This window comes from Acomys russatus, chromosome 25, assembly GCF_903995435.1.
Source record: "Acomys russatus chromosome 25, mAcoRus1.1, whole genome shotgun sequence".
NCBI classification, from domain to species: domain Eukaryota; kingdom Metazoa; phylum Chordata; class Mammalia; order Rodentia; family Muridae; genus Acomys; species Acomys russatus.
The window spans coordinates 39049310-39064468 of NC_067161.1; the positions used below are offsets into that span (position 1 = coordinate 39049310).

Sequence of the window (15159 nt, forward strand, 5' to 3'; positions counted from 1 at the left end):
AGACTGATCAAAAGTGTGTTGTGAAGCTTATTATTATTATTATTATTATTATTATTATTATTATTATTATTTGGTTTTTTGAGACAGGGTTTCTCTGTGTAGCCTTGGCCATCCTGGACTCACTTTGTAGACCAGGCTGGCCTCGAACTCACAGCGATCCGCCTGCTTCTGCCTCCCAAGTGCTGGGATTAAAGGCGTGCGCCACCACGCCCGGCTCGTGAAGCTTATTTTTCAACAAATATAAAAGAGTCTCAGTTATTTGTGTGGTAGCTGGGTTAAGAAATAAGCTAAGAGAAATGAACACAGTTTTATAAAAAAAAAAAAAAAATGACACCAACAGCATACGCTCCGCTCCCATATGTTGACTGTAAGAAAGCTCGCTTGCTCTTTTAAAGTCATGTGGGTGTTACTGCTAAGGCTTCTGGGTTTGTCACAGAGAACTGAACCTCGCCCCAGCACTGAGGAAACTGACATGCCGCCTATGATTTCACTGTTAGCCTGGCTGGAGAAGCAGGGTGTAAATTCTCTCATGTCTTAGAACACAGATGTAGACTTTCTCCTTGCTGGTTGTATGTTACCCACATATATAGATACAGAATATATGTGCTCATATATATCCATCATACACATTTATATTATGTATTGTATATAACATACATGTAGTGTTAATCTCTATGATAGAATAATCGCAGAGTATATTATATAAATATATGTATTGTTTGTGTAATTTTTGATAATTTCATACATAAGCATTGTATTTACATCATCCCCACTTCTTCCTTCCCCAACAAACTCCTCCTGTGTTCCCCCAAATATTTTTTTTTTTTTTTTTTTTTGAGACAGGGTTTCTCTGTGTAGTACTGGCTGTCCTGGACTCTCTTTGTGGACCAGGCTGGCCTCGAACTCATAGCAATCCACCTGTCTCTGCCCCCATCCCCCCGAGTGTTAGGATTAAAGGCGTGTGCCACCACCGCCCGGTCTCCAAATGTTTTTAATAATGGCCTTTAAAAAAGATACGGCAGTGGCTGAGCCTCTTCTGGTAAAGGTGTTCGAGTGTAATGCAGACAGCTCTCTTTGTGGCAAAGCCTGAGACGTTGGGTCCACACATAGGAAGGACCTGTGGGGATATTTGTGTAGAATCTCTTCGCCTTTCTTCGGGGGCCTGGGGGTGGGGGTGGGGCGACGCTTGGTTAGCTTTGGTCGTGCGTTTGCACTTTTGGCTTTGCTATCGGATATTTTTACTTCACTAGTAAAGTAAAATACTTGCAATATGGCATGATGTTCCCACTGTGATGGGGAGAGTTGGCTAGCAAAGACAAAACAAGATAAAACAAATCAACAACAAATGTCTGGATAAGAAATACAGAAATATAATTCCTGATTGTTTCATGGCTCTTCTTGTTGTAGGCAGTTTATTATATATATATGTAATAATGTACATGTCTATGTAAAAAATTTAAAAATATTTATTAAAAAATAAAACTGAAAAAATAGAAATATTGACAGTGTCTATGCTAGATTTCTTTAAAAATTTTAATGATACAAACACATACACATTTATATATATATATATATCACAGCATGTGTGTGCGAGTGTTCTTAGCAACTAGAAAGATTTGCCAGAGTTCAGTCCCCTGGACCCCATGTGGTAGGAGAGAACCAACCCCTTGAAAGTTGTCCTCTGACCTTCCCTCACATGCCACCAGCAGATGCCCCTCGATAAATAATAAATGTAACGAAACAGAGCACTTCCCAGTGCTGCTGTCTCTCGTTCCCCAGGCTGGATTTCTACAGGAGGAAACAATGCCTCAAATGCATGCGTATTTTCCTGATGTCCAGTCTGAAATTATCTTAGGATTACAAAAAGCTTTCAATATTTGACTGGCTCCCTTTACCTGTTTTCCATAGATGACCAGTGTACAACTACCACAGGCAGGGAATTAATGTTTATAAACACTGTAAACTGACCTGTATGCCTTATCCAAGTTTCATCAGCTCGCCCACTGCCCTCTTTTGCAAGCCTCTTGGTGTGTGGTGAGCTAGCATCACACCTCATGTTGCCTCCTTGGTCTCCTGTAACTCTGAACCTTATTTGGTCTTCCAGGACCCTTACACTTCCCAAGGGTATGCGCAATGTGTTTTGCAGAACATTGCTTAATTTTCTTAAAAAATTTATTTTTATTTTACATGCCTTGATGCTTTGCCTGCATGTATGTCTGTGGGTGTCGATCTTGGAGTTACAGATAGTTGTGAGCGGCCATGTGGGTGCCAGGAATTGAATGTGGGTCCTCTGGAAGAACAGTCAGTGCTCTTAACAGATGAGCCATCTATCTAGCCCCAAATGTCGCTTAATTTGAGTCGGCCTGTTTCCTCGCTGTTTGGAATCCAGGCTGTGCATGCTGGACAGGCGTACTGAGGCACACGTTGAGGGGGGAGTGGTGGGGGAAGAGACAGATTGTGGTGTCGATGTCTAGAGTGTTATTAGCGCTTGATTGAGGAGGTGTCTGCTTTTCTTGTGTTTTCCCCCCATTTCTAACTTTTGTATATTGTGAGGAGACACTTTGCCCTACTTCCATCCTGGCTTATACATTTATAGGTGGTGTTTGACTTTGATGCCATCTTTACTTCTGCAGTGACTATGGGACTCTGTTAGGAGACTCTCTTCCATCCCACCCCCACTTTATTGACTGAGCACCACAGACTGACCATCTGTTTTATCCTATGGGAGGTAACACGCCTTAGGATTTGGGGCAGGCCTTATTAAATTGTCCAGAAAGGCGGAGCAGATTTTCACTTCCCCAGGGTGCTGCAAGACCCCACCACCGTTTGTGCCGTCACCCGTTGCCTCTACATAGCAAGCGCGAGCAGTGGAGAAGAGCCAGCAGCTGCTGCTCTTGCCAGCTTGTTGCCAGCAGACAGCCCCTCTCCATGTCTCGACTACAACATTGCAGTTTTTCTCTTGCCATCTGTGTGTTTGTGGTAAATGTCACAAAATGAAACAACACTGGTGTGGGGACATGTCATGAGTTGGTTCTCTCCTATTACTAATTCACACACATACACACACACACACACACACACACACACACACACACACACACACACGTGCACCTGAGGACAACCCCAGGTGTCATTCATTCCTCAGGAGCTTTCTACCTTGTTTTTGGAGACAGTCCTCTCCGTGGATATGTAATTTGACAATTCAGCCAGGCTGCCTGGCCAGCGAGCCCTAGGGATCTGTCTGTCTCCCAGTAATCCCAGTTCTGGGATTACAAGTGCCTGTTTTGTTTTTTTAATTTTGTTTTTTAATGTGGGTTCTGAGATTGAACTCAGATCCTATTGGCAAAACAAATGCTTTATCAACAGAACTATCCCAACAGCCCCTGAATTTAGATACACATAAAATTTATAAGTTTATGCAGTTACAGCTACTGATGTGGTCTTTATTTTTGCTTTTTCTTTTCCTTCCTTCCTTCTTTCTTTCTCTTTTTTTTTTTACAAGTTTATTTTACTCTTTTGTAATACATTCTACCAGACTTTCTTACATCAAAATGCTTCCTTATTTTGATGTGTTTATTCCAAGTTCAGGAATATATAAAGATGGATTTTAAATCAGTAGAGAAATGCATACAACTTCTAACAAATTTACTAATTACCTACTCGTAGGGCAAAGTAGATGTTTACCTCAGGGTATTCATAAAAATAGACATCACAGCCAGGCATGGTGGCACATGCCTTTAATCTCAGCACCTGGGAGGCAGAGACTGGAGGATCACTGTGAGTTCCAGGCCAGCTTGGTCTACAAAGTGGTCCAGGACAGCCAAGGCTACTTGAAACTCCCCCCTCCCCACAAAAGACATCACATGGATATATGTATATTAGGAAAGTATTTTTTAAGATTTACTTTATTTTTAATTATGTGCCTATGTGTATCTGTGCACATGTGTGCAGTGCTTGTAGAGGCCAGACGAGGGCGGCAGATCCCCTAGAGCTGGAGTTGCAGGTGTTTGCCAACCTCCCTGAAGTCAGTGCTGGGTAAACTCAGATCCTTTACAGGAGCAGAAAGTGCTCTGAACTGCTAAGCAACCTCTCCAGCCTCATTAGGTATAAAGAATTTTCTTTTTAAATCAATAAAATGTGAGCTCTGCAGTTCAGGCCCTCTGAATAAGTGCACAGCAAATTATCTATGCTCCCATGGTTTGACAGCCTTGGGCAAGCATGGGATGGATAATGTTAGGAAGCTCTTCATCACATTACTAGGCCTTAGAGCACAGACCGTGAAAAAATGGCAAAAACATTTCACTTTTCAATACTCTTGCAAGACTTTATCGATACCCAGACTCAAATACATAATAAAGCAAAACTTTTATTTGAATAAATTTAAATCAACAAGAATATAAAATACAACTCTGCATACATGTACACTTACTAACATAAATACTAATTTACATGACATGTAGGCATAATAGAATACAGTAAAAAAAAAGAGAGAACTGTGATGGGGCTTGGGAGAGAATACAAAACGAAGTCATCAGTGCCGGGCATCAAAAGTACCACAGATAAAACCCACAAGTTCTCCCGGTGATGTCACTATTGCTGGAAGAAGCAGGTCTCGGGCCTCACGGAATGTGGTACTCCCGGAAGCACTTGGCGCGGACACCTTTCTAGTACTTCTCACAGCGGGTGTTGGTCTGTGAGTGGCAGAGGGCATACCGGGTCCTCTTGTCCTGATGGACAATCCAGTGTCTAATCATATCGTAGTGGCTTTCAGTTTCCACCTGCCGGCTCCACCTCCCTTGTGAGGAAGAGTCTGCATTGCTCTCCAGATACACATGGGCGACATACTTGCGGAAGGCGAGGAGGTCCACCTGTGCACCCTGGCAGCACACCCTGTGCAGCTGCCAGGCATTGTTGAGGGCTGCGTTGATGATGTAGCCGATGAAGCTCAGGTACCACTTCACGCCCCGGATCTTCACCTTGTACTTGGCGATGTTCTGGTCCATCCTGTCAACCCCTCTGGCCTTTTCCTGACAGAGCTTCACCAGGGATGGCTGATGGATCTGTGCCCGAGCTCTGGCTCCTCCCAGGTGGCGGCTGGTCAGCTTCACTGGCTCTCTGCCCACCGCGTTGGAGCAGATGTTCACCATGTGGCTGTTGTGCCAGCGGCACGCGGTGATCTCCTCATTCTCATCCACCTTGCTGGGATCAAAAGACCCCCTTTTCGTTTTCCTTAGTTCTTTGGGATCCTTGGGACAGTGTTCGGTTCTGTACTCACAAATAGCTCCTGTGGCCTTTACCCCCTTTCCCTTCAATATGGACATCAGTCGGACACTTGTAAAGACCTTGTCAAAGAATATGTGGTATGGCAGGCAGCCCCGCTCCTGACGCGCATCTGCAAATCTCACCACCATACTGCCCCCTATAGCCAAGCCTCTGTCTGGCAGTGCCCTGCTGTCCCCGACCCGCGGGTTCAGTTATTCGTGGAGTGGCGAGGAGGGTCGCGACCTGTGAATAAAGAATAGGGCGAGAACAGAGACATGGGCCCAGGAAAACTTTGCTTATCGAGGGCCGTTTATTGTAAGGGGGTATCCAAATTTAAAGTAAGCTTCTGAAAGGGCGGGGGTAGGAAGGAATGCAGTGGAAAGTTACAAAATCTTCTGGGCCAGGCCCAAGGACAGCAGGTGTGGAGTGGGGCGATTATTCGGAAGTCGCGATACACCGAATGTTCTCTTTCTCAAGGTCAGACTGGATCTTTGTGGTTGCCAGGCAGAATAATTATCTCAAGTATGCAGACAGCTGTGGCTTTCAGCCAGCAGGGCCTCTCAGCCACTGGGGCAGGTCAGGCAAGGTCCTATGGCTCCTGACACCCTGCGAAGGGTCAAGCCACACCAGGTAGCCTCTGCTGGTTGTCCTGCACCAGATCTTATAGCCTACCTGGATGGGCTTCCCTGAGTGCAGGTGCCTGACTCCGCCGGCGGTGCCCAAAGTACTCACAGATGGATTCACCAAAGCTGTAGAACTCTTCCAGGGGGCGCATGCTTCAGGAAGTTATGGTTCGTGCGGATGAGGAGAGGCCTGACGTTGGCAAACCAATCCCTTTCACCGAGTTCCCTGTTATCTGCAAAATGCAGGTATGAGAAGATCAGCTCAAATCGGTCCCTTCTAACAGCATCAGCCACAAGGTGATGATGAGAATCAGGAGCTGTCTCCCAAAACATCCGTCTTCTCGGGTAGGAGACGAACCCACTTAAAATCAAGATGCCCAAAATGCACACTTCAGTTCCTGGGCTGTGAGCTCTAGGGTGATATTTTTCTGCCGAGCATAACGGTTGGTTTCATTAACAATGAAACTGACTGTCCTGTCATCAAAAAACAGTTCAAAGAGGCCCACGGGACTTAGTTGCTTGGCCTTGAGGCGCTCTATGTGAGGATCCGAGGCTGTCCAGCTGCCAAAGTCTGGCCAGATGTCTCTCTTGGTCCAAACAAGTTGAGTCTCCATTGCTGCCTTCTGCTTTTTCTTGGCTGGCTGCAGCTCTGCCTCCTCCCTCTCCCCCTCCTCCTCCTCTGGGTCCGAGTCCTTAGATACGACTGAAGCATGCAGCACGTGGCCAGGCACCTGGGCACCATTTTGGTCACTGTCTTCTTCCCCAGAGTCCTCATCAGTGAAGTCCCTGGAGGTGTTGTCCAGGGGTGCAATGAAAATCTCCTCCCGGCTGCTGCCAAACTCGTCGTCTTCCAGGGCGCTCAGGACCTCCAGCAGCTTAGGCGACCTCATCTTTGAGCGCGCCCCTCTCCTGGCAGGGGCAGCTCTGAAGGATAGAAGCGTCAGAGAGGGGCCACTCCATGGAAAAGTAACTCGGCTCGGAGAGCCTCATGGAGCTGGGCCCATCAAGCGTATGACAGGAATTGAGGGGGCCCTGGGGGGAACCACACTTGGCTCCTTCATCATGAAAGACGAGAGAATTAAGCCAAACATGCTTTTTCACCAAGCCCACACTGGGGCCAGTGCCCACTTCCTACCCTCACCTTCCCGGGACTGCCTCGTCTCTTCTCCACTCTCTCCTCTCTCCAGTTCCTTACTTCTTCCCCTTTCTGAACAAACTACTTAGTGAGGCTGACAGGACAAAGGGATTACAAAGCCACTGACTAGGGCCTTCAAGTGTGGGATAAATGCTCCCATGAGTTAGTGTACGAGTCTCTCACCGTGAGTCAGAAGCCATGATGATCTGGGAAGATGAGGAGGTTCTCATTTAGAGTCTAAGAGCCTGCGAGACAACGGAAGCCAGTATTTCAATAAAGCAATAGGCTCTTTACCCTTTAAAGGGACATTTCCTGCTTATGACTCACCAATGAGAAGGACACACAGGAAAGAGTGTCAGCTGACTCCCATCTCAGAGCACAAACGAACATACATTCTAGGTCAACGGGCCTCATTGCTACAACTGTGGATGTTCGATGCCAGAAAAGTCCTTGCTGGTGGTGGGTGGGGACAGAGTCAGCCCCATGCATCATCCCTGGTTTCTGCCCACTAGGTGGCTATAGAATATCTCATTCTCCTTAACTGCTCAAATAAAAAATTTCCAGGGGCGGGGAACAAAAAACAAAACAAAACAAAACACCTCACTAGGTAAAGGCTCATGCAAACCTGGCAACTTGAACTTGGTCCCTGGTATGCATGCGAAGGCAGAAGGAGAGAAATGACTCCACAAAGCTGTTCTGACTGTCGCTCACTTGCAGTGGCACTCACAGACCACTCCCTACTCCCAGTACAATAACCCACATAACAAAAAAATCTCCAGATATCCCAATGTGTTCCCTGGGATGGGGACACAAAATCACCTCTGATTTTTCTGTGAAGATGGAACTGTTCTGTCTCAGAACTACCTGATTTAGCAACCACAGGCCCCAAGTGGCAACTGGGCACTAGGAATGTGGCTGGAGAAGATGCAGTTTTAAATAGCTACACATGATTAATGTTCTAGGTAATGAAATTCTAAATATATTAAGGACTAGCTGTGGGGCCTCAGTGGTTAGAAACACTGGCTGCTCCTCCAAAGGACCTTGTTTGGCTCCCAGCACTCATGTCAGACAGCTCACAACTGCCTGTAGCTTCAGCTCCAGGGGATCTGACATCCCCTTGTGGCTTCTGTAGCACTTGCATACACACACACACACACACACACACACACACACACACAAACCTGTACATTGAAAAACTTTTAAGAACTAATCATGAAAAAGCCAGAATTTAAAACTTTTTAATTTTAAGTCTTTTATTTTCTGAGGCAAGGTCTCATGTAATCCAAGGTTGAGTTTGAACCCACTTTCTAGCTGAGAGGAGCCTTGAACTTCTGATCCGCCTTCCTCTGTCTTCCCGTGTAGGGATTGTAAGCATGTCCCACCATGTTGTTTTAAAATGTTTGAACTTTTCTTTTTCTTTTTTAAATAGAGTTTCTTCATGTAGCCCTGGCTGTCCTAGAATTCACTGTGTAAACCAGGCTGGCCTTGAACTCACAGAGATCTGCCTGGCTCTGTCTCCCAAGAGCTGGGATTAAAGGCATGCCCACTGCCCAACTTTAAAAAAAAAATTAAACTTCCTTTGTTTGTTTTTGGGTTTTTGAGACATCTCTACAAACATGGCTATCTTAGAATTCACAATGTAGACCAGGCTGGTTTGGAACTCACAGAGATCCACTTGTTTCTGCTTCCTGAGTGCTGGAATCAAAGGCCACTATACCTGGAAAAAATTTAAACTTTTAAAGAATGAATGAAATCCAATATAGGAAAGGTTGGTTTTTTTTTTTTTTGAAGAGTATAAAATTAAGAAAAATTAAACGTCCTTGGCCTTCCTACAAACAGGCAGCAGGCAGCCTTTAAGACAGCCCCCATGGTCCCCACCTTCCTGGTGTCTGTGCCCTGCTGCGATCCTCTCCCTGTGAGCAGGAGGTCCTCGTGATCTACTTCGGACAATCAGAATGGGGCCAGTATGGTGAGATGTCACCTCTAAGGAGAAGTGACAGAGAGACTGGCCTTCTATATTGCTTCTGTCTCTGTCTCCACTGCTTACTTTGAGAGAAACAGCTACCACGACTAAGCTGTCCTACTGAAGGCCTATGGGACAAGAACCTGAATCTTGTCCCAGCCAGTGACAATCGGACCCTCATTCTAACACTGAACAGGGACCCAAACTCCCAAGGACATATGAAGAAAATGACTGGCAAATTCTATTATGTTAACATTAGAATATAGTTCTCAGTGGCAGAGTGTTTGCTTCCCATGTATGAATGCCACGTTTATCCCTTGCATTGCAAAATAAATAATAATAATGCCAAATTTAAAAATAAATCAAAGCTGGGCATGGTGGCACATGCCTTTAATCCCAGCACTTGAGAGGCAGAGGCAGGCAGATCGCTGTGAGTTCAAGGCCAGCCTGGTCTACAGAGTGAGTCCAGGACAGCCAAGTGCAATGCCACTAGAGTGCACTGGCTTTCCCTGCAAGCTGAACATCACACACCCGACCCAGCGGAAAGCCACTCCACGAATTTAAGGCAGGGGTTTCCACCCTTGCTTAGGAGCTAGGCAATTCTTTGTGTGTGTTTGGGGAGCGGGTCTTATGGATGTGTGAGAGCCAGGAAGTTGTCTAGTCGATCACAGGGTGCCCAGCATGCCCTGCACTTGCCACTAGATGGCACTAGCACCCTGACAACAGTTGTGCAGATCCACCGGTCTCTCCCTCATCAGGCCTTGAGAGAGGGAGAAGCGCCCTGTGCTCAGAAATGCTTACGGCAGTGGCAGGAAGCCAGATGTAGTCCAAAGGGCTCACAGAAGGGATCCAATGGATACAATAGACACACAAGTCATTTGTGATTCTGAAAACACACCATGGCTGGATGTGATGTGATCCTAGTACTTGGGGGGCTGAGATAGAAAGATCATCATGAGTTCAAGGCTAGCTTGGGCTACACAGACACACAAAGAAACAAAAGCAAACAAGCAAACAATCTGCTGCCTTTTACAAGGAGCAAAACGTTAAACAAAAGCATACTCATGTTCTCTGGACATGTACACAGATGCACAGCGAAACTCTCACGAAAATGATTAGATAGAACTTCAGAACTGGGCCTCGAAGAGATAAAGGTGCCAGAACAGTGAAGGCTACACAGAGAAACCCTGTCTCAAAAAACAAAACAAAACAACCTCCTCCCCAAAAAGAGATAAAGGTGCAATCATGGCAGGCCCCAGGACACTAGACTTTGGATCAGGTTCTTCTGAAATGATGGTTTCTTATGGGGTAAGGAGGGGACACACCCATTGTACACGTGTGGAGGCCAGGCCAACTTTTGGAACTCAGTTCTGTCCTGGGAATCAGGCTTGCTGGCAAGTGCTGTAACTCACTGAGTCACCTCAACGGCACAGAAGTTCTAGTTTCTTCTGTTTCACGACCCTTTCAACTGCACCTGCTTTGTAGCCAATCATGCACATTTTACACAAACACACAGCACAGGGGCAGCTAGGAAGAGACACCGTGTGGCCACACGGAGTCACTGCTGGGCAGCGGGAAGACAGCTGCCCCCACACAGCAGCGGGAAGGGCGCAGCACCTGCTGAGACAGTCTATATCCTCTGGCGAGAAATCTTGATGTGCGGAGGAAAGAGTGTGTCGGAGTTACTCAAAGCTCTACCTGGTGGCATTCTGACGTCACTCGGGCCTCCATCACTGCCTCTGCTTCACTTGATGTCACACTTAAACTTCCTCATGGCTTGTGAAAAAGCCATCATGTGACCAAAGCCTCATACAAGCTCCTACTGCCCTCAGCTAATTTGGATATGTCTGTGGGGCTCTGGCCTCTTTTTTTTTTTTTTTTTTCTGAGACAGGGTTTCTCTGTGTAGCCTTGGCTGTCCTGGACTTGCTTTGTAGACCAGGATGGCCTCGAGCTCACAGAGATCTACCTGCTTCTGCCTCCCGAGTGCTGGGATTACAGGTGTGCACCACTGCACCCAGCTTCTGGCCTCTTCTGTCTTCACTTTCCTAAGCAAGTGCTAGGCCTGTAAGAAAGACCTTGGTTTTCCAACTCTATCCCCTCCCCCCAACACACACACACACACACACACACACACACACAGGAGCCTAGTGAGAGAATATTTTATGAATACAAAGGCCTAATCATAAGCCATGATCAACAATGACAAACCAAAAACCCTTGACTACGGAAAAGCAAACTCAAACCAAACCTTGCCCTTAGGGGATGTAATTATTATTATTATTTTTAATAGGGGATGTAATTTAAGACCTGCTCTCTAACCCTAACCCCATGCTCCGTCCTCCCTTCACCAGACCCATCCCGACCCCGCCCACTTCAGGTAGTACTTAACTCTGACCCCGCCCACCTGTCACACCTTTAATCAAGTCAGAATGCTCCCGACCCTGCCCACAAACCAATTCCTCCCAGACAGACTCCGCCCCTAACCATCCTTCCCCACCCCCATCTCAGACCGCCCCGCTCAAACCACGCCCCACCCCTGCCGGGTCGCCGGGACTCAGCCGGCCCTCCCATTGACCTCGCCCACAGGTCATTGACCTCAACCTGGCTCCTCCCCTGCCTAGTCGGCCCCCCCCCCCTCGTAGGCCTGTGGCCTCAACGTCCCCGGAAGGTACTTGGAGCTCAGCGTTGGGGGTGTGGGGGCACTGTCCTGGCCCGGGTCCAGTCAACCCACAGTCCACGCACAAGCAAAGGCGACGAATGACATGGGCGCTGCTGCTGCCGGAAAGCCAGAAGCTTGCATGGAGCGCCATCAGGGCTACGCCTACCTGGGCGGCTCAAGTGGCAGGCGCGACTACAGCATCAAAGTCTGGGTCCGCCTCTCTACGCCACGCCCCCAGATGGGCCACGCCCCCAGGACAGCCACGTCCCCACCCTTTCTATCCTGGATCATAAAGAGCACAGGCCTCCCAAGTACCTAGAGAGGACCGGAAGTGCCTGGACCACCGGGGCTACCTGTGGTGCTGGCCCAGAAGCTTCCTACCCCACTTCAGAGTCCAAGAACCTGTAGTTCAGGGAATGGTACGTAGATATAGACTCTTACTGCCTGCAACGTCGCTCGGAAAAATGACAGAACTGCGGATGTCGGACCTCGCTCACACTTCGGACCTGGAAGTGCCAGCAATCTGAGCCTTGAAAAGCTTGTGAAGAAAAAGAAAATAGAGCGCTATTGCCAGCTCTCTCAATCCCCATACTCAGCACGTTCATGCGTGGGTAATAATTCCCTGTGAGGAGCTGTTGTCTGCATTATAGGTCGAGTTGTCAGATAAAGCACAGTGAGACTTGGTTCTTAGACAGCTGTGAGGACCCTGTTGGCTTGTTTAAAATACAATGGTAATTATAGGATGCCGAGCACCCTAGGATTCTGAGGGTTACAGTTACAGCAATTAAAATGATGTCCCTGACCCTTGCAAATCAAAAGTCCAACCTCAGCCGCTGCTTTGTGAAGGAGTTTACGCCATGGAATCCTGCCTCCCACCCATGAGGCATATACCAGAGAACTTCATGACTTTGTCTAAAGGTTTGGTTTAGACTCTAAACCAAAATCGAAAAGGAGGGTCAGCCTATGTTAATATTGAAAAAGATGGCCAATGGCAAAGGCTTAGTGTTTGCATAAGGAGTTTAGGGGGCAAAAGCATGAGTTCCATGGTCCCAGCAGCTTAGACTTGGCCACTCACCTCCCATATACCAGCCAAAGACATGAGTACTGCTGTGATGCTGAGAGGCAGAGGGCGGAGACTTCCCCAATAGAGTTACATTGAGCAGAGGAACAGGTAGACACAGGGCCCAGTGGCCCCAAGTCCATTTTGGGGGGATGTACTAAATGAACTTGTAGGTTCTTGTTTTTAATTTTTCAAAGTTTTGTGAAGGATTTGACGACAAAGCACAGGTAACAAAAGCAAAATAGAAAAGTAGGATTGCTGAGGAGATCACTCAGAAGTGGAAGATTTACCTAGCTCCCTGGGCTCAAGTCACCAATACCACAGGGAAAGGGAGAGAGGGAGAGAGAGAGAGAGAGAGAGAGAGAGAGAGAGAGAGAGAGAGAGAGAGAGAGAGAGAGAGACAGAGACAGAGAGACAGAGAGAGACAGAGAGACAGAGACAGAGAGACAGAGAGAGACAGACAGAGAGACAGAGAGAGAGAGAGAGACAGAAAGACAGAGAGAGACAGAGAAAGACAGAGAAGAAGAAGGAGGAGAGAATATATGTATGTAGACATATATGGATATATACAGGACATGAAAGCAAAAATAAAACTAGGGTGACAACGGGGACTAATGGGAGGGGGAGAGGTGAGAAAAGGCATAATGAGGCTGGAAAGAAATATGTTCAACATATAGCATATACTTGTATGAAAATCTAAAAAATAAAAACTCAAAAGGTAACAAATATCGGTAAAGATATATATATATATATATATATATATATATATATATATATATATATATATATATATATATAGACACACACACACACACACACACACACACACACACACACACATCTCCCTCCCAGTGGTTGGTGATATAAAGAAGGGGAACCTAACAGTGGTTGATAACACATGAATTAATAGTCATTGTGGAAATGGTACGGAGGTACCTTAAATGATTGAAAATATGACTAACATATAATCCAGCAACTGGGCACATACCCTAAGGATATGAAATCAATATACAGAACATCTCACTACCATGCTTATTGCAGCATTATTCTCAAAGCCAAGAAATAAAACAGTCGGCACCCATCAAAAAACAAATAGAAAAAAAGGTGGTACACGGGCTAGGAGCCGGCTCTGTTTTGGTTTTGGTTTTGGTTTTTCGAGAAAGGGTTTCTCTGTGTAGCCTTGGCTATCTTGGACTTGCTCTGTCGACCAGGCTGGCCTTGAATTCACAGAGATCCACCCGCCTCTGCCTCCTGAGTGCTGGGATTAAAACTGTGCACCACCACACCTGCCTAGATGATGCAGCCTTAAGGGTGCTTGTTCTGCAGTTATGTGGAGTGGAGTCGTCCCTGCAATGGTTGTAACCTCAGTTCCCAGGGGAGTAGAAGACTGGAGGTATGCTGGGCCTTGCCAGCTTTCAGCCTAGCCAAGATGTGAGCCCAGTTCAGGCCCTGCCTCATAGGAACAGGCAGAGTGATAGCAGAGGACTTTGATGCTCTCTCCCAGCCTCCACATGCAGGAGCATCTGCACACGCAAGCATATACACACTTATGCACCCCCTTTAAAAGAAGAGAAAAATGTGGCAGTCATACACAATTGGGTGCAAATCAGCCTCCCAGTGAATGAAATTGCCAATTGCGTCCAAGGTGGATGGACCCGGAGGACATTATACTAAGAGAAGTGAACCAGGCACAGAAAGACAGATACTTGATGATGCCATTGACACGAAGAATCTTTAAAAGGCTGGAGTCAAATGGCAGTTGCCACGGATCAGGCAGTGTGAGGCCTGAGGGGCCGAGGAGGGATTGGTCGAGGGGTAGATAGAAGGCTTCAGACAGGATAAAGACATTTTGACCTATTGAACAGCACAGTGGCTGCAGTAAACGATGTGAGTGGTGCACTTAAAATTTGCTAGGAGAGGGCTGGAGAGATGGCTCAGAGGTTAAGAACACTGACTGCTCTTCCAAAGGTCCTGAGTTCAATTCCCAGCAACCACATGGTGGCTCACAACCATCTTTAATGTGATCTGATGCCCTCTTCTAAACTGCAAGTGTACATACAGGCAGAGCGCTGTATTCTTAATAATAAATAATAAATCTTTAAAAATAATTGGGGTTGGAGAGATGGCTAAGTGGTTAAGAGCACTGCCTGCTCTTCCAGAGGTCCTGAGTTCAATTCCCAGCAACCACATAGTGGCTCACAACCATCTTTAATGTGGTCTGATGCCCTCTTCTGCAGATAAAGCACTCATATATAATAAATAAATAAATCTTAAGAAAAAATATTTACTAGGAGAAGCCAGTTGTTGGTGGTGCATGCCTTTAATCCCAGCACTGGAGAGTCTGAGGCAGATGGATTGCTGTGAGTTTGAGGCCAGCCTGGTCTACAGAGTGAGTTCTAGGACAGCTAAGGCTACACTGAGAAACTCTGTCTCGAAAAAAAAAATTGCTAGGAGAG

At 46.6% G+C, this 15159-nt stretch overlaps 1 protein-coding gene across 1 annotated transcript; it reads right to left on the bottom strand.

The window, feature by feature from the left end:
• Window positions 1–4619: 4619 nt before the first annotated feature.
• Pgbd2 (piggyBac transposable element derived 2) lies at window positions 4620–7220 on the bottom strand. Its single transcript, XM_051167275.1, is given in 6 exon segments — window positions 4620–5437; window positions 5868–5970; window positions 5972–6031; window positions 6033–6272; window positions 6275–6809; window positions 7204–7220. Coding segments are annotated over 6 exon segments (1773 nt in total).
• Between the last annotated feature and the right edge of the window lie 7939 nt (window positions 7221–15159).